Source organism: Oxyura jamaicensis, chromosome 7 (genome assembly GCF_011077185.1).
Source record: "Oxyura jamaicensis isolate SHBP4307 breed ruddy duck chromosome 7, BPBGC_Ojam_1.0, whole genome shotgun sequence".
In the NCBI taxonomy this organism is placed as follows: Eukaryota; Metazoa; Chordata; class Aves; order Anseriformes; family Anatidae; genus Oxyura; species Oxyura jamaicensis.
Genome location: NC_048899.1, coordinates 8453781 through 8471834, shown reverse-complemented (window position 1 = coordinate 8471834; position 18054 = coordinate 8453781). Strand labels below are relative to the sequence as shown.

General features: G+C 48.4%; 1 protein-coding gene and 2 long non-coding RNA genes across 7 annotated transcripts in view; 2 read left to right on the top strand and 1 right to left on the bottom strand.

Moving 5' to 3' along the window:
• Positions 1-337: 337 nt before the first annotated feature.
• Positions 338-6806, top strand: LOC118170174. Its single transcript, XR_004752552.1, has 5 exons — positions 338-479; positions 3242-3373; positions 4627-4819; positions 5192-5394; positions 6152-6806. It is a non-coding gene; the product is annotated as an uncharacterized LOC118170174 (long non-coding RNA).
• A 617-nt stretch (positions 6807-7423) lies between these two features.
• On the top strand, positions 7424-9372 carry LOC118170173. 2 transcript variants are annotated; one of them, XR_004752551.1, is made up of 3 exons: positions 7424-7577; positions 8377-8489; positions 9054-9372. It is a non-coding gene; the product is annotated as an uncharacterized LOC118170173 (long non-coding RNA). The 2 variants fall into 2 exon arrangements; XR_004752550.1 differs by having other exon boundaries at positions 8263-8489.
• A 3249-nt stretch (positions 9373-12621) lies between these two features.
• The window catches only part of VWC2L (von Willebrand factor C domain containing 2 like), a 38346-nt gene continuing 32913 nt past the window's right edge, over positions 12622-18054 (bottom strand). For all 4 annotated transcript variants that reach the window (XM_035331776.1, XM_035331779.1, XM_035331775.1 and 1 more), the window contains one exon: positions 12622-12962. In XM_035331776.1, the coding sequence (XP_035187667.1) occupies positions 12814-12962 (149 nt within the window). In that variant the 3' untranslated portion in view covers positions 12622-12813. The remainder of the gene's footprint in view (positions 12963-18054) is intronic.

Sequence of the window (18054 nt, the reverse complement as noted above, 5' to 3'; positions counted from 1 at the left end):
AAAAGTAGCAGTGAGTCTCTGCAAAATTCGTAAACATGGAGCTTTTTTGCTCTCTGCCAGGAAGGAGTTTTGGCCCATCGGGCATCCCTTTCTATCATCCTACCTAAAGGCAGAGCAGATTTACAAATTTTGAGCTATTGTTCCTTGGAAGCTGAGAAGAAGCTGTTAGAAAATTGCCATTAAAAAAAAAAAAATCCCTTGTGATTTTGCTCCCATTTAATTTGACTCCTTTGAATCAAGTCACATTCCCAAGCACAGTTACTATCAAATCATGTTAAGAATCCCTCCTTTTCTTGCTGAGGAGCAAGTCTTACCCCTCTAATTGAAGTATGCTTGAGATGAGGTCTGGCATCTCTCTTTCAGGGATTTGGAGATGGAACCTGGACAACTTAGGTATGCTTAAAGAGCTGGATAGAACTGGGATAAGTAGACTTTGATGCCAGAATTGAAGCAATAGTCAAACGCTACTGAAGCAATGGGTAAGTATTTAAAAAAGCAACCAAACAGAAACACTAAAGTTCAGTGATGCAAACCCTGATTAATTCAGTGCTGCTAATCATAAACAGAGGTATAGCACTTGATTAAAGCAGGTCTAAAAAAAAAAAAAGGTCTTGTAAGGATAAATCAAGTTCCTCAAACCAACAGATGGATTTCAGCTCACAAAAACAAGGTTATAAAATCATGAGTCATGTGGCAAAGGGTGGGGAGGGATCATTTTTCTCTGTCTTCAAGTGGCGTGTTGAAGGAGGCTAGTAGGAGGCAGGCTCGAAATAGAAGAGGTATTTCATGCCCCTCGAGTTGGCATGGGGCACTGATAGATGGTTTGGGTGTTATGGGGTTACAGCATGGTATGAAGTAGGGTTCATCAGCAAAATATGTTAAATGCTGCTAAGAAAGTTGGTTATACCATGGGTTTGTGTCAACAATCTCCTAAAATCCATCTACTTGATGTGTGTTGATGACTGGGTCATTTTAAGAGGTAAAAAACAGTCTTGTATCCTGGATTATAGATGTTTTAATTAATCTTGTTTCTACCTCAAAAATGCCGTGAATCTCGGAAAGGCTAATGATTTTTTCAGGCAGCTTCCCTTGAAATTTCCCTCCGTACTTCGTTATGAATTAGCTCACCTGGGACACCTGACAGCACCTGCAGTAGCAATGTCTGCAGCTCAGTGGCATCAGTTTAACATTGTTAATAGTTAAGATGTTTTAAATCAATTTTGTACAGCCTGTTTGCGTGGTCTAAGGGAGAATATGAGTCCTGGTGAGTATTTTTTTATTACTACTACTTTTTATGGATAGTTTTGTGTATTGAAGTGAAGCATATCTGAAGTATGGAGGTGCATCAGTGTCCTGGGTAGATCCCAGGGAACGCAATCACAAAATAGCTCATATTCCCATGTGTTTCTGCTTCTATTTGGTTCCTTGTTTTCTTATCCCTAAAATATCTCCCCCCTATTCCTGTCTGAATCAATTGAGATAAAGTTTTGAGGGAGAGCGATTAATTTTCTTAAAAAATAAATGTATGCTGGACAAGCCTGGGGGATTGGGATTAGGATGACTGGGGAAATAATTATCTTTGGACTTAATTCCTGCAGCTGTAAACCCAAATCTGTCCCACGCTGAGGACCGGTTTCTTGTTACCTGAGAAGTGGCTTTTGAGGAAGAAGTGAGTAGCTCGTGAGAAAGTCCTGGAATAAAGTGGGAGAGCCAGGAGCTAGGTTATTTCTGCAAGTGTTGGGGGGAAATAACAGGCAAACAAACCAGTGATAGCAAGCAAGCTTTGGGTCTCAGAATGGGCACATGTGGGAGATGCTCATGGGGTGAATTTTGATGTCAGATTAATTGATATTAATCAATTTGGCTTCCATCTCCTTTTTCTCCTGGACTTTGCATGAAAAATTCAAAGTAGTCTTGAATATTACTTTAAAATCTATAGGGAAAGGTCTTTGGACAGCCAGTAGTGGTTAGGAAGCGGGCAGTAGTGTCTCTTACGGAACAAATGAAGATTCAGCTGTTTTTAAAAGCAGTACAGCATGTTCTGCCTTTTCAGACCACTTTGACTTAAATTAACGCTAGTTTAACTACCATTAAATTACCCGTAAAAGCCAAGGAACGCGTTGTATGTAATCAGGTGGGGGAAGGTGAGGAAGTTTCCCACCTTCCGCCTCCTATTATATATATATATATATATATATATATATATATATATATATTGAAGATGTGTTTGCTGTGGGTGCATCTTTTTTGAAGATGCGACCATGGTGAGTGCTGCTCACCAGGGCTGGTGCTGCTTTGAGCAGCTGGGGCCAGGCGAAACCCAGCCCGGCTATAGTTTGGGTCCGGCTGGATCTCGTGGGCTGTAGCAGAATTTAACAATTTTCCTGCAGCATAAAAGACCTGGAAGAACATAAAAAAAAAAAAAAAAATCTAATTGGGGGCCTTTTAATTGAATTAAATATTAATATGGCTAATGCGATCAATACCATATTGATTGTGTTAGCCACAATAATGTTTAATTCAATAAGTCTGCGGTGCTGGACCTTTTCCTTCCCTGCATTTATTCTATGTTGTGCAGCAGCACAATGCCCTTATGCTCTGCCCTAGGCTCGTGCTGGGGGAGCAGAGACCATATTGCTGTTAATACAAGTATTGCCCGTTACCCCCATACGCTTTGCTTCTGGAGCCCGGGTCCGATGCGATGCTCCGGTCCCTCCCTTAGCAGCTGAGTCCCAGCAGCTGTGTCAAAACGGGAAGACTTCCTCCCTATAAGCTCCCTAACATGCTTCTGAAGGGGTGCCAGGTTCTGGCTTTAAACTCAGCCAACCTTGAAGAATTTTATTTGTGGTTGTAAGCAGAAGGTTTTTATTAAATTAAACTTAATGGTTTTGTTTAACTGAAAAATCGGAGGCAGATGTCCTCCCCCGTTCAATCCACTTACACTACAAGCTTTCTGGCCTCTGTTTTATTTATTTATTTATTTATTTATTGCTGCATTATTCTTGTTTCATTCCACCTACGTTTGTTGAATCCAAGGAAAATCCCTTTTTTTTTTCTCCATGTGTTTCCTCCTCAGCTAAGCAGCAGGGCTGGCAGGTACCAGCATGACTTCACGCCGATGGTTTCTGGCTGCCTTTTGGGGTAAATGGGGCTGGGCTGCGGGCTCCTCTGCTTCAGGAAGGTGCCTGTGAGCTGTGGCTGCTGAGGAGGCTAAATCATAATTTTCTTCTGTGCCCTACAGGTGATAAATCTTTGTACATGTTAAAATATTTGATCACGGTGGCGAAACACGTCTGAGTGCAGCAGGGAAAGAGGCTATAACCAGCCCTTGGGATGTGTTGCGTATTCCCACACCTAATTAGAGCACATTAAGGTAACTATTGAAACCGTCTTTGCGTATTAAATGATAATATCCACTTCTGCTTTCCTTCTTTCCCCTTCACATCCCTGAAAGAGAAGCGCTTGAGTGAAGAAAACCTCAAATAAAGACATTCGAGGCTGTTCTGTGTCTGGAGAGCCAGGGTCACCCCACCTCGTTCAGCTCCTGCTTCACACCGTGCCATGAACACGGGGTGAAGCTTCCAGTGCTCAGCTCATCACCAGTGCTCAGCCTCCAGACCTTCCCCTCTCCAGGCCCTTTTTAATGAGTTTCTGTGCCCAGAGCAAACCTGGGAGCTGGCTTTAATTGTTCTGCACTTGCAGCCACCTCTGTCCCTGCCGTGCCCACCCTGGATTTTTACAGATATTCCCTGCGTTATAACATTTGCACACCGTGGATCCCCGACGTTTCCTTCTAATGGATTTTGCATTAGTAGCTAGTATTGGGAAATCTAGTACCAAAAGGTTAATGTACATCCATTAGTCCTTTCCCCCCCTTCCCTCCTCTTTTTCACGTGCTAGTAGAAGACAACCAATTTCAGTAAATACATTAGGCCTGGAAAAAGTCTGGAAGCACTTGAAATTCTCTATGTGCAAAGCTGTGGGGCTGTTAATATTGTCCTGCCTGAGCACTGCAGGATTTGCAGATGTTGAGTGATACCTTTCAAGTGCTTTCCAGCCTCCACGATCTTTCTTTCCCTCACGAACAGAGCTGGGGGTTTTCAGACCAGCTTTTTTGTTGCTGAGTGGATTACTTTGACTTGTCCATGTCCTGCATGAAGCTGGGCTTTCACCCGTGTGCTCTCAGCTCTGGGCAAGCTAAGGAGGGGCGATACCAGGGCACCGGCTAGACAACCAAGCTCACTTTCCCTGGAGCAGGACTCCCCCTGGACCTGCAGCAAATGGTTTTCTCCCTCCTCCCCAAAAAGCCCGTGTAACAATTTATTTCCTGCTAACTGGAGCAAAGCTGAACCCCAGGTATAGCTCACTGCCTTGCCTGAGCTGCACTTCAGACTTCTCTGAAGCTTTTCCCATCTATTACTCTAATGACCTCAAGTTGCAAGTGGGAGGAGGGCTGGCGATTTGTTTTGCTTCCTGATGCGTTTATGATTTGCAGAATGGGCTTTGTTCTTTAACTGAAAACTTATATTTTAGCGAGGCAGCCCTTTGAAAGTTAAGAGTTTGGGTCCTGATACTGGCACGCTGGTTGTCTTCACGCTTAGCACCCGGTTGGCCTTGCCTTTGGAGCCTCCTCCCAAGACCCTACTGCAGAGCCCCAGCACCACCCTCCTCCTGCACCTTCTCCACGTTATTTCCAGGTACCGTGCCGTTATTCAGGCTATATAGCATGGGGACATGCACTAAAATCTGTGGTCCCTGGAGAAAAAAGGTGCAACACTCCCGTGCCCCTGACAGTAACCAGCTGTTCTCCAGATCCCAGGTAAGCTGTCCTCTTCTGGATATCGCTGACTCAAAGATGTTTAGGTGAAATTAGGGGTGCACAAGCAACTCTGGGTATGCGAGTCGAAAACGATGCGGAATCAAGGCCGAAAGGAAAATAAGAAATCCTGTGTGCTTTAATTTCACTTAATGAGAAACCATTTGCATCTTTCCATTTGTGATCTGTATCTTTCCATTTCTATTCTAATGGTAATTACTGTAGCAGTTTATTAACAGAGAAATCATTTGATGGCTTTCACATATTCCCATACTTCAACTATCTAACAACCTATTGATTCGATAGCTTGGCAGCATTCCTGATTGAGGAGCTGGAGTTCGATTTTTTTCTTTCTTTTTTTTTTTTTTTTTGAAGCACTTTGATCATTTTGCATGCAAAGGATAATTATTTTTGTGGTTGAAACAAGGGATGGATTGCGGATCGATGGAGTTGGCTGTATGTTCCTGTGTGTAATCCCTGCCGCACCCCGTCAGAGCATTTTCTTACGGAAGGAGCTTGAAGAATGATTTGTGGCTTGGATTTCTGATCCCTGGATTACTACAGCCAGTGATGGAAAGGTACGCCACACACCTGCAGGGAGGGAATCTGCCGAAAGACCACAACATTAGCTGGTGATCATGCTGTTATTAAAGCTGTTAAAATCACTGATATTGTTATATTGGGAAAAAGAGAAACATCTGACCTCTAGGAAGAGAAGCTGCGTCCCCACAGGGCTTTTTTGCCCGTGACCCAAAAACAGATCTCCTAAGTGGTTTGTTAATCACTCACGCGCCGTGTTGAGTTGGCCCAGCTTGATCACGCAATGCTTAGGTGACCCCGGGACCTACTGGGAATAAGACACCGGGAGGGCTTGAATTACAGGTTAGTCATTTTCCCGTCTCATATATCACAGACTGAAAGCTTTATGACTTCAGAGCTTACTGTATTAATTTTATGCATGAGCGCTTTATTTTCGCCATACGCGATATATCACCGGCTTACTAGAGCAAAATATCATTAGACCTGGAAAGGGATTTGGTCACTTACACTTTGTCACCAAGGATCATTGCGTGCAGATTATGTAGGGCCGTACAGTGCCATTTCTCACGTGTTTATTAAGCGATTATAAATATCGAGCAGCGCGCCTTCAGGGGACACTTGAGATCTGTTATTGTAGCCACATTTCAGTGAGAAAGATGGCACACGCCGTGATTTGTGCCTCGGGAGGGACTGTCGGAGGGTTTGTCTCAGGAGAAGACATCCCTTTGTGGTGGGAGCAGACGGGCCCGAGCTGCCATCGTTGTGTCTCCTCTCCCATCTTTTTTTTTTCTTCAGAAAAAAAGAAATAAGAGTTAAAAAAAGTTATAATGCATCCTGCATGAGAGTCACTGAAGGCTGGGCCTCTTCTGGAGACCGTTTACTTAAAATTTTATTTAAAATGTTTCCTGCTGGGTATGTAAAGCACAACCTGAAAGCGCGGCTGTTCTCCATCTCCATATTTCCACTTATAACTGAACAACACAAGCCCACCTCTGATTAAGTGATCCACAGAAGAAAAAAAAAATGCAATCTGCCTCTCAAATGTTAATTAATAGTTCCGTGATTCATTAATGAAAAGGGCCGAGACAAGAAGAAGTAGGCAAGCAGGAAAGAGCCTGCATAAATTCGTGGGCAGCCCTGATGGAAGTCTGCACTGAGACCGAGCAGCGTTTGCAGGAAAATGGGGTAAGAAAGGTCTGCAGCAGGCCCCGGAGGAGGCGGAGGCATTGCCTTGTGTTACATGACGGCGTGCTTTTATTAGTTTGATGATGTGCGGTGAGACTATTTCTCTTGGAAATCGGTCTTTGGTTAACATTTCATTTTCCTTCCCAAAGTCAGCTCTGGCTGGCAGCGATATGAAGCACAGCTCCCTGCAATTGGCTGGCCCCAAACTTTATTAATACCACTTGTTGCTGCCATAAATGATCTGTTTCAGGACAAGTAATAAAGCTCTTCTTTTGCAGGTAAGCATGCCCTTGCCTGTTATTGCATGGAGTTTCCACAGCAGGGGGAGAGTGAAAAATCTGTTAATAAAAAATAAGAAGAATAAAGCTCATAATACGTTGCATCCACTGTTATATCACTTTTATACCGACTGCTTCTCTTTAGGAATTGGAGGCCAGGCACTAATTTAACTAAATTGGATCTTTTTTGATGTGATCTATCCTACTGCTACCACGTTTCCAGTCATTTTACATGGATCCAAATGACAGCAGCTGGAAAACCACCAGCCTCACTTCTGCAGACCCACAGAGGGCACAAGTTTTCCAGGGTGGTGCAGGTCCCATACATTAGCACTAGCATACCTTCATCTTCGAGTGGATATGAGAAAATTGGATTGTGGGGCCTGCTACTCTTACCCAGGGGAATAATTTTAAGCATGAGGAATGGAGCTTCTGATATCACGGCTGGGGAAGGGCAGGAGATGCCTGGTGTCCCCCATGCTGGTTGCAGCCCTGTAGCATGAAGCCCGGTTTTCTTCTCCAGGAGCAGACTCCAGCCCAAATTTGTGCTTGTTTGAAGCGAATGTGACTCAGCTGTTTTCGTGCTTATTTCTTGCTGTGTGATGGTTTACAAGAGGTGGGACTGCAAATGATGCCTTGGTCCCCAGACTCCAGCTGGATGGAGACCGAGCTTGGATCTTGGTTCTTGGATCTCTGCACCCAAGAGGAGCAGGCAGGAAAACTCCATCATCTCGTGGCCCTTGTGGTATCTCCACCTCGTAGGAGTTACGATATCCCCAATTGCCCTGCACTGTCCCCTTGCTGGGGAGGAAATCCTTCACCCTCAGGGAAATTTCAACGGAGCAGAGGTCACGAAGGTGGCCCCCAAGTGCCTTCTGCTCCTTGCCCTGGGCCTCCTCCTATTTGATATTTCTCATGCTGCTGACAAAACGGTGGGATTTAGGAGGTTTTACTAAAACCACGAAGGCTAACACATCCTACGGGGCTTCACACCATGGTAACAAACAGGCTTTATTTTCCAGGCGTCTCCATGTGTTTTCTTTTAATGCTGGCGGGGCAGGGAGGGGTAACGCTGCTGTTTGTTTAGAGATGCAATTAACCCAAGCGCAGAGGGCTGCAGCAAGCCAAGAGAATAACCTTGAATCCAGAGAAAGTTAGGGGAAATTTAAAGCCATCTGCAGCTCCAATGGGTCCCTGCACACCCCTTTTGCACACAGTTTCTATTCATGCCGATAAAGTGCCAGAAGATCTGCAATACAATGGAAAATTGCTTCTTTGGGTATCATAGCATCTTGACTTAGAAGTGCTTTAACCTTGGCCTCATGCTTCCTGCGGGGCCTGTTGTCTTTGCTGCAGAAGTGCCGACACCAGCCAGGAGCATGCAGAATTTTTCATTCGAGTAAAATTAAAGCCCGAAACCTTTTACCATCCTCTCGATTCCAGGCATGTTCTACCTGCATTAAACTGAGCTTAATGGACTGCAAAACGAGTGTTTCAGCACGTATGGGAGTGGGTTATTTGCAAGAGGACAGGTTCCGCACGTCCCCTTCCCCCCAGCCCTGCCGTCCCCCGGGACCACGTGCGTCCATCCACGTGGGGGACGAAGACATCGCTAGCACAGCACAGCTCCAGAGCAAATCCACGAAAAAGCCTTCCAAAAAGCCTTTGAGGTGGGCACTGCAGTGCTCCACTTCTGCAGACGGCTCCAAGGCATGGGCTGCAGCCTCCAGCCTGGCTTCAGCATCATCGCCATGCATCAAAACCCAACAACAGCCTACTCCACACTGCTCTGCCACTCATTCAGATCTCAGTCTGCAGCCACGGTGGCCAAAGGGTGTCCAAGGCAGAGCCAGGCTCTACATGGTCTGAAGGGTGGATCGAGGTCATGGTCTGCCTAGAAAATCCCGTGTATTTAACCCTGCTTTGGCTTAACCCAAACCCATACACACCCCCACCCTCTCCCCAGATCGCTTCTGGAAGTGTGGGAGGTACATCTGCAACTATAAATACATACATGGTGTGATAAATGTCCGCGTGCAGACACTGCCTTTCAGTATGTTATTCTCCGTTCCCTGTGTTTTAAAAGCTAACCTTCCCCACTACAAAGGTAGGTCCATTTTCAATAAATTTGTCATTTTCTATATTGAATTGCTGTTGCAAAAACATGTAATTTTGCCACATAAAAGGCATTCATTCACTATACATTCACAGGGGCCTTCTTTTTCCCTCAACAGCCACCGAAGAGAAACACATTATTGCTCGTGCTGTGCCGGAGGCTGCGGGTTTGCTCTTTGGCTTCACGTTTTGCAGCTCCGTGCTGATGCTGTGTGGCTCCAGGCTCCCTGCAGCAGGGACAGGGACGGTGTCCAGTGGGACTCAACTCACGACGTGCCACGTGCCATAATAACGAGGACAGAGGAAAGCAATGCTCTCTGGATGGGCTTTGCCACCGTTTGGAGGACAATTTGGGGTAAAAAGTGGCACCAAAGTGCAACATAGGGGTAAATGTCCCCAGGAGGAAGGGGACTTTGTGCTGTGCAGGTTTCTCTTTTTCTCCCCATCTCCCACTGTGCCTGGGCCAGCCATGAAATTTTGCTGCAGCAGGGGTTTTCCTGCCACGGCCCCCTCTGTTTTGCCCAATTTGTGCTCCTCCTTCCACAATCACTTTTCCACCTGCAGAAGTCTCTATTCACATTGAAAGTGTTGCCTGTAAGACCCCGCTCTTCTCTTACTCTGTTTCAGGAGCATTCATTGCCGTTTTCTATTTACATGCCCCAGGCTGTACTATTTCTTACTCTGTGCTCTTTCTTCATCCCTCATCTTTTCCAGCCCAACTCTCCCTCTTCCCTAGCCCTCTGCCCTACCAAGTGCCTGTCCTTTTCTCTGTCCTTCTCCACCTTCCCTCTCTTTTGGTCACCTTTTCATCTCCTCCGTCTCCCATTTAACCTGTCTGCCCTTGGGCCAGTCCAGCTGTTACAGAGCGGTGGCATCATTTGGTCGTCATTGTCATCTGTCCTTCCCTCCTTCCTTCCTTCCCTCCTTCCTTCCTTCCATCCTTACCTCAGGCTATAGACCCCCACCGCGCCCCGTCGAACCCGCACAGCTCTGAGCACAATCCTGCCGCAATCCAAACCTGTCCCTGAGCATCAGCCCGGGGGAAGGGGAAGGAGGGGGGAGGTTGTGCTCCTCCGTCAAATAACACATGGATCAGACACCTTTCCCTTGGGACGGCAGCCTCTGGAAGCCCAAGACGAACCTTTCAACAAGATTAAAGAGATGGTATTAATTGCTATCGATCATGGGTCAACAAATTAAATTGCATCTGCAACTGCATCTCTGAAAGGTCTAAATGAGAAGAGTAGTTAATGGGGCTGGCTGGCCCAGAGCTGTGATTAATTAAAGGGCGAAATGAACTAAAACACACACACACACACACCAAAAAGAAAAAAAAAAAAAGTGGAAAGAAAGGAGACTGAGATGAGGTTGAAACTCTTTGTGAATAAACAGGTTCAGGAAAAAAAATAGCGCATCTGGGGAGAGCTGGATGGGCTTTCAATTCCAGATCCACTCTGTCGGACCTGGGGCTGGCTGCTACGATGGCTTTGGGCGTTTCTGCTCTGAGTACCCCGGGTGCAGTTGAAGCACTGCCCACAGGTGACCCATGCATCTTTCATGCAAAGCTGCAGAAAAGCCAATCTGTGCTCGTTGCTATCCCAGCCCCACCACTGCTGTGGCACTCAGGGAGAGCAACGGGATCCCCCACGGGACCTGGTGCCTCACTCCGCTCGATTTGGGGGAACCAGATTGGAACCAGATCCCTTCTGACATCTAAGGCAGGACCTCCTGGAGCCCCCACCTCCATGCTCCTGGGAGTGATGCTCCGGCTCGTGCGTGGTCCCTGGGGCTCCCTTTGGATTTATTCTATGTATTTATTTATTTTTGGATTAAAAAATTGTGGGGGGAAATAACGTGCTCGGGATCCAGCTTGCCACGGGCAGAGCAGAACCACAAGGGTTTTCCCGGGGGGAGTTGGGGCAAGGGAGCAAGGGCGCTGCCGCTGCTGCTTGGAAATAATTAACTAGCACAGCATGGGATGTAGATGGCGTTTAATTAATAATGAAGAAAATAATAATATGTGGCACGTATAGCGCTGCACTTGTTCCAAGCACTGTACAAACATTAACTACAGTAATTAAGCTGTAATTAATTAGAGTAACCGCTAATCACTGTAAATAATGATGCATCTGGAGGTAGCGGAAGGAGTCTGCGGGCTGAAAGCGAAGTTCTGGCTCTGGGAAGTGGCAGCGACTGTAAAATGGCACCTGTGGGGGGACCGAGCGCGTGGAGGGGCCGGAGCTGGCGGCGGAGTGGTGGGGACTCGGGGTCAGCAGAGTCACATACGCCACAGGTAGATGGAGAACTTTGCTGTTAGCTTTTTTTTTTTTTTTTCTGGTTCACACACTTTATATTTAAAAAAAAATTTTTTTATAATATATTCTTTTACACCACAAATTTTGTTTTTAGTACCCCCCCCCCCCCATTGTTTTTTTTTTTACAGAATAGTTTTGTTTTTTTTTTTCTCACTAGTTTCAGGCACACTATTGTTTGAAAATGTTGAAGCTGGGTAGTCATTGACAGGCAACAGCTTACAAATAAACGTGTCGATGGCTTCGCTCGTGGTGCTCTGCAGGGAGCAAATTCTCAGCAGCAGCACGGGCAGCACCGCCCCAGTGCTTGTCCTGTGCCAGCCGAGGACCTGCCCCCTGCCGAAACACAAAACGGGGAAGAAATAAAAACATAAAGGCAGTGGTGCGACACCGATGAGTGTGCTGGCTGCTTTCGGTGGCGGATGCTGTGGGCAGGATTTGCTGTCGTCGCTGCGCAGAGCAGGTGCTGGGCCGACGTCTGGCCAAAATGATGGTGATGGGCGAAAAGCAGCAACCCGAGCGTGGGTGGAGGAGGGACCCTGGTGGGTTTTTCCTCGCCGTACCAGCACGAAGGGGAACTGGTGCGTGGGGGTTTGGTCCCTGCTGCCCCAGGACGTGGCCAGCGTGTACCAACCCTCCCATGCCTGTGGCTTCGGCTGCTCCCAGAACATGGGTGGCTGTGCCCGGGCCCCCGAGGAGAGCCCCAGGCTCTCTCCACCACCCTAAGGGGACATCGCATCCAGAGCTGAGCCAAACCCCACCCCAAGCCCTCAAAACTCCCTTCCTGTGTAAGCTTGGCCCCGAAAATCACGGGGAGAATAACTAGCCCAAGAGAAAGAGCTGGGGAGAAACCTCTCAAACCCAGAGAAGCGGCTGCTTTCCTGACGTCCTTGCAAGGATGTTGGTGACCAGGTAGGAGTCCCCATCTGCCTCGTCCCCACGCAGTGGGAAAGCTGTAGCACGGGTACAGCTCACTCGGGGCTGTCCGACCTCATACCCGTGCATCCATCGCTGTCCTCCTGCAGGGCACGTTCCTGTTGTGTTTCTCAGCCCCATTCTCCCCTTTTGGTCTATGTTCCCCCCCCCCCCCCGGCATAGACACAATAGAAACTACCCAGCGCTTCGCTCACAGCTGTATTGCCCCAGCCATCCCGTCTTAGGAAGAGGCTTAAAAAAAAATCATAATAAATAAATCACGACAGCAAAAGAAATTAAGTAACTGTGAAAAACCGCAGTCCACACCGTAGAAAGTGAGAGCGGTGGATGTGCCTCGGAGGCGTTGCCAGTCAAAGAGCTTGCACAGAGTTGTTGTTTTTTTCTTTCCTTTTTTTTTTTTTTTTTTTTTTTTTTTTTTTTTCCCCCAAAAAAACACCGCCCAAACCCCCCCCCGCGCTGATTGTTAAACAAAGGGGGCGGGGGCCCCGGTGGTGGAGAATACATGGGGATTAAAGCAAGGGATTGGGGGGGGGGGACCCCTCTCCCGCGAGGAACCCCTCGGAGCCCCCGGGGGCTTTGCTGGTGACCCCGCTGTGGCCGGCGGCGGTGGGAAGCGCCGGGGTTTGTGCGGCTACAGCGCCTGCTTGCCCTGGCACTCGCGCTTGGAGCACTGCGCCGGCTTCCACCAGTCCCCGTTGTGGCAGTGGCAGATGTTGCAGTCGTCCACCTTCACCTCGATGCCAGCCGGGATGATGGTGGTTCCTGCAAAGCAGTTGGGACCTGCGAAAACACGTGGTAGGAATGAATACATTTTTTTTAAATTTAATTTAATTAAGTCGGGGATGAGCTGGCATTTCATCCTGCCCGGGGGGGCTGTGGCTGCCCCATCCCTTAGGACTCCAGGGAGAAGCAGGCTTTTGCTCCAGCCAAGGAAATTCAGCATCAGGTGTTGAACAGGTAAGGAAGTGGCCATGGGGATGTTTTAAGGCTGCTTTCAGCCGGGAATTGCACCAGACAACCCCCGAAGGTCCCTCCAACCTCCGTTTCGGAGCCAGGAGTTACCAGCCAAGGGCATTCAGAGAAGCTGGAAGGCCAAACTCAGTGTATACACACATACATAAAGTATCTGCGTGGCTTTTTTGGCACCCACGTGGCTGAGAAAGTCCTCCAGTGAGGTCTGAAGGCACAAAGGGGTTGACGGGCACATGGCTGCCTTCAAGCAGTGGGACGAGCTGAGCTCTCCCCACGGCATCTCGGGGTTGTTATTTTGCAGCAGATTTACAGCACTGCCAGCCAACGACACCCAGGGCAATACACGAGGGGAGGCTGAGGTCCCCAGGTCCCTCATTTTGGGGACAAAATGGGGAAGGGAAAAATGCAGCTATTTGGGGTAGATCAGTGGGACTGGAGGTGAGGAGGCACCGAAGCAGCACCGAGCATCTCTGTGCTGTCCTGATCAGGCCACCCGATGGACCAGCTGTGGTCAGAGGCTGGAGAGAGGGAAAATTGCAGAAAGTGGGGTTGATTTTATTTTTTCTCTTTTACCGAATGGGTGGAAACCTGGCTTTGGGCTCTGCTGACAAGTGCCTTCCTGGGAGATGCTTCGCTGCCCTCTCAGGCTCACCCTTCTCTTTTATCAGACCTTTTTTCTTTTAACTTAGACTAATACTGCTCCAGATATTTTTTTTTTCTTTGTATGCTCCCAAAATAGCCACCGACAGTCACCGACCTGACACGTTCTCTTTGGCACACCGCAACCAGCTGGCTGGAGCACTTTGCCTCCTCTCTCTCTGCTCTCCACCACTCACCCAGAGCAAAATGTTAAATCCCCCCTGCCCCAAATCCAGCACGATCCCCATCAGCCATCCCGTTTTTACCCCTACCTGACCCTCTCCCACCTCGGCTCCACGAGTGGGTCCTGTTTCTCCAAACCTGCTGGCAGCATCGCACCCCGTGCTGAGGTACGAGGAAGATGTGCTCAGAGAGGGAAACTTGCTCTGCTGAAATGTAGTGGAAAATAAGCCCCCTCCCTTAAGTTTTTCACCTTTTCTGCCCCTCAGATCAACCTCCCAGCATGTCCAAGGCTCCGTGCCCCGAACCTGACTGCTGAGCATTTCCCACCTTGTTCTGATCTGCGGCCCCACTGCTATGGGAACAGCTCAGCAATCCCCCTTTTCCCTCGCTCAGGGAGACGGATGGGGGAAGTTTGCTGCTCCCACAGACAATGCAATGGGGAGATTTGCTTTGCTTAATATAATTAATACTCATGAAAGAGCACGGCGCTCCGGGCTGTTTGCTAGAACAACTGGTGAGATTTTTACGGTGAAATAGCACATGGGTCCTGGTGTTGCTTTTATGGCAGAGGCAGCACGAAGAGAAAAATCATTTACATCTTGGCTTTTGGGAGCCGATTTTGCAACCCTTGGACGTCAGGCTGGACAGCCAGGGGATGGCACGCGTTGTCTGCCGGGGTCTCCTGCTCCTCCAGGAGCCTCCGCAGCCCTTTGGAGAGATGAGGGCTGGCCCCAGGGGAATTCAGCATATTCAGCTGGTGGACATAGCATTCCTGTAGCATTTAGGAATGGATACAGCTTGCAGGCATTCCCACGGACGCTCATTCAGATGAACGAGCCTTGATTAATTTGCTTTTGGAGCTTGACCACGAGTGCAATAAGGCGTAGGAATTAACTGCTGGCAATTTGTGCCGAGCTTGAGCAATGTGGCCGGGTGCCCTCTGTGGGGGGAGGCAGGCAGCGTGCAGCCTGCACCGAGAGCACCCCCAGTTTGTGGTGTCTCCAGTGTGCTCCCATCATTGCTTGGCCAAAATCGCCACGCATGAAGCGATGACCAGGCGGGACGTGGGCCAGGAGCAGTAAGAAGAGGCAGAGCCCCTTGAAAGTCCCTAAGGCCAAGCCCCTCCAAAGGTGCTCTTCAGTTTCTTTTCCCCCTTTCCTGCACTTCGCTCCTCACAAGACCATGCTGCTAGCCTTTCTCTTGCACTGCCTCTTTAGGAGAGGTTTTCCGTGCCATCATTCACCTTGCTGCCTGAAGATACATAAAAGTTATTTAATCTCTGCATTAAAATTATATACTTCTGCGGTATCCTTCTCTAATCTAAACCTGAGTAGCTTGCTCTAATAAAGCACTACATCAGGAAAAGGAGTGCATTAAAAAGGTGCAACTAAGCTGAAAAGTTAAATTCTGTGTCTCTTCCAGGCTGTCCCCATGAAGGGATGCTCACAGACAGGCACGAGGACCCAAATCTTAACCAGGACGCGATCGGCCAACCCCGACCATCTCCTGCAGTGGCATCTGAGGAACGCAGGGCAGGGACTCAAGTCCCCTGGATGATGACCCGTGTCCCAGTGACACAGATGGATTTAATCCTCGCTGCTTTGCACCATGGTTAGACTCTTACCCACAGCTCGTTATCAGTCTTAATTGTTATCAGTCCCGCAAACAAATCATAGAATCATAGAATGGCCTGGGTTGACAAGGACCTTAAAGATCATCTAGTTCCAACCCCCCCTGCTCTGGGCAAGGTTGCCTTAGTTTAAAACCATTTCCCCTTGTCCTACTGCTACCAACACATGTAAACAGGCGTTCCCCCTCCTGTTTATATGCTCCCTTCAAGTACTGGAAGGCCACAATGAGGTCTCCCCGGAGCCTTCTCTTCTCCAAGCTAAACAAGCCCATCTCCCTCAACCTTTCTGCACAGGAGAGGTGCTCCAGCCCTCTGATCCTCTTAGTGGCCCTCCTCTGGACCTGTTCCAAGAGCTCCACATCCTCCTTGTGCTGTGGGCCCCAGGCCTGCACGCAGGCTCCAGGTGGGGTCTCACAAGAGCAGAGCAGAGCGGGGCAATCACCTCCCTCTCCCTGCTGACCACCCTACTGAGGAGATTTCCAAGCAGCAGGTAGTCTGACTGGACTTGGTGACACCTCCCAGTAGGAAGAACCATCACCCTCACCATTGTCCAGCTGTCCTTGCAGAGCAGTGTGCCTGTTCTGCAGGGGCAGCTGGGGAGGAAGGGGGATCACTGGGCACGTACATGCTTCTAACGCCGAGCAGGGACCTTTTGCCATGCCGTTGTCCCCCAGTTCACCACCATTGCTGTTAGGGGAGCAGAGGAGAGGGGGTTCACTGCAGCAGGAGCTCTGCCTGCCTGCTGGCCGCCTCCTCGGCCTCCCTCACGCGGCTGCCGGGGCTCCCTCGGCTGCCCCAAGCGGCCTCGGTGCCGGAAGAAAAGCCCTGCCCGCCTCGCACGAGTGTGGCTTGAATTCTGGCCCCAGGGCAGAGGCAGGAGCACGTCCTCCTGCAGGGATGGGGGCATTTGGGACGTGACAAAAGCCATTCACGCACCTTCGGGAACTGGAGCTCGGGAAGGGAGCACCTCGTGTCCAAGCTCCCATCTCGGACAGCAGAGGAGCTACAGACCGCAGGCAGACCTCAAGGACAGGTCCATCTGTCCATCCACCTGTTCGTCCCCCCCCTTTTAATATAAAATGCGGGTTGGTGTTCTCCAAGTCACCTACGGGATACGCGCACCGAATTCCTATTCATTTCGGAAGGCTCTGGGTGTGCAGATACCTCAATTGGCACTGAGAATTGTAGCTTTTGTTAAAAAAGGCAGATGCAAAGGAAGACCCTGTGCTTATAAAGCACCTTCAGGCCTTTTCGGAGTCAGATTTTTACAAGGAAACAAGCAACACCTCAGACAGTGCACCCGCCACCTCTTCACTGAGGTTCCAGCAGTTACCCGGCCAAACGAGAAGGATTTTCTCTTTAAAATCCCTTTGCAGACAGCATAAAGCTTTGGGGGAATACGATAGTTTTTTTAAAAAGATAGGTAGATTTTAACAGCAGCCACTCCTAGGTCATGCTAACCTTTCAGGGAAGTAATAGGCTTTTAAAAACTTGTCTAAATGGGTATTTCCCCAGATGAACTCCAGCTGCTCTGAAGGTACATTCATTCTTTTAACGGATCCAACACGGCAAATCATATCTTTTTTTTTTTTTTTTTTTTTGGTGGGGGCGGGGGGCTGGTATAAAAGGGATTAATTTAAAATACATCAATGAATAAAACTACCATTAAGGTACGGCCTCGTTAGCCCTGCCCACGTAATGGTGTTGGAGCACCCGTTCACCTGCCGGGGCAGGGATCAGGGGCTCCTGCAGGCTGTACCAGCTCCCTGAGCACGGAGATGCGATGGGAAGCCCTCGTCTACTGAAGGAGGTGGCCAAAGAGCCATCAATTCCCCAAGCTCTGGGTCTGTGCTCTCCGCCGGGCTCTCTCCATTCTAAGGCGAAGGTTAACAGCAGCAGCAGAACAACTGGGACGTTTTCTCTGGTCCTTTGAGGTTTTTTTACCCAACTTCCTCACCTCTTGGTTGTGCTCCGTGGGAAAATTTAATCATTTTTACAGCCCATTTTAACATTTTTATGTCTTTTTTTTTTTTTCCTACAGAAAAAAACCCCGCGTTTGATGTAAGAATTAAAACAGTATTTCACCCCTAACTGCAATCACAGATGATGTACGGAAGCGAGCTGGCTGCACGTCAAATCAGTGTAAAGCCAGAACTGAGTATAACTTGGTCGCTACAGCTGTGCAAGAGGTTTTACGCTTTTTTTTTTCTTTTTTCTTTTTTTTTTTCTTTCCATATAGGTCATAAAACGAGGCAGAAACTGTGACTGTGCTGATTTGGTATAAACCAAGCTTTCTAATACGTGAAAGAGGAAGAAAAAGGAAACAGGATTAGTACATAGGCATCCAGGTGGTGCATTTACATGTGCAACCTAGTGAAAAATAAGAGAAAATAGAGAGGGATGCTCACTGGGCAGCACCTTTACAAGCAACATGCCCTGATCCCCTCT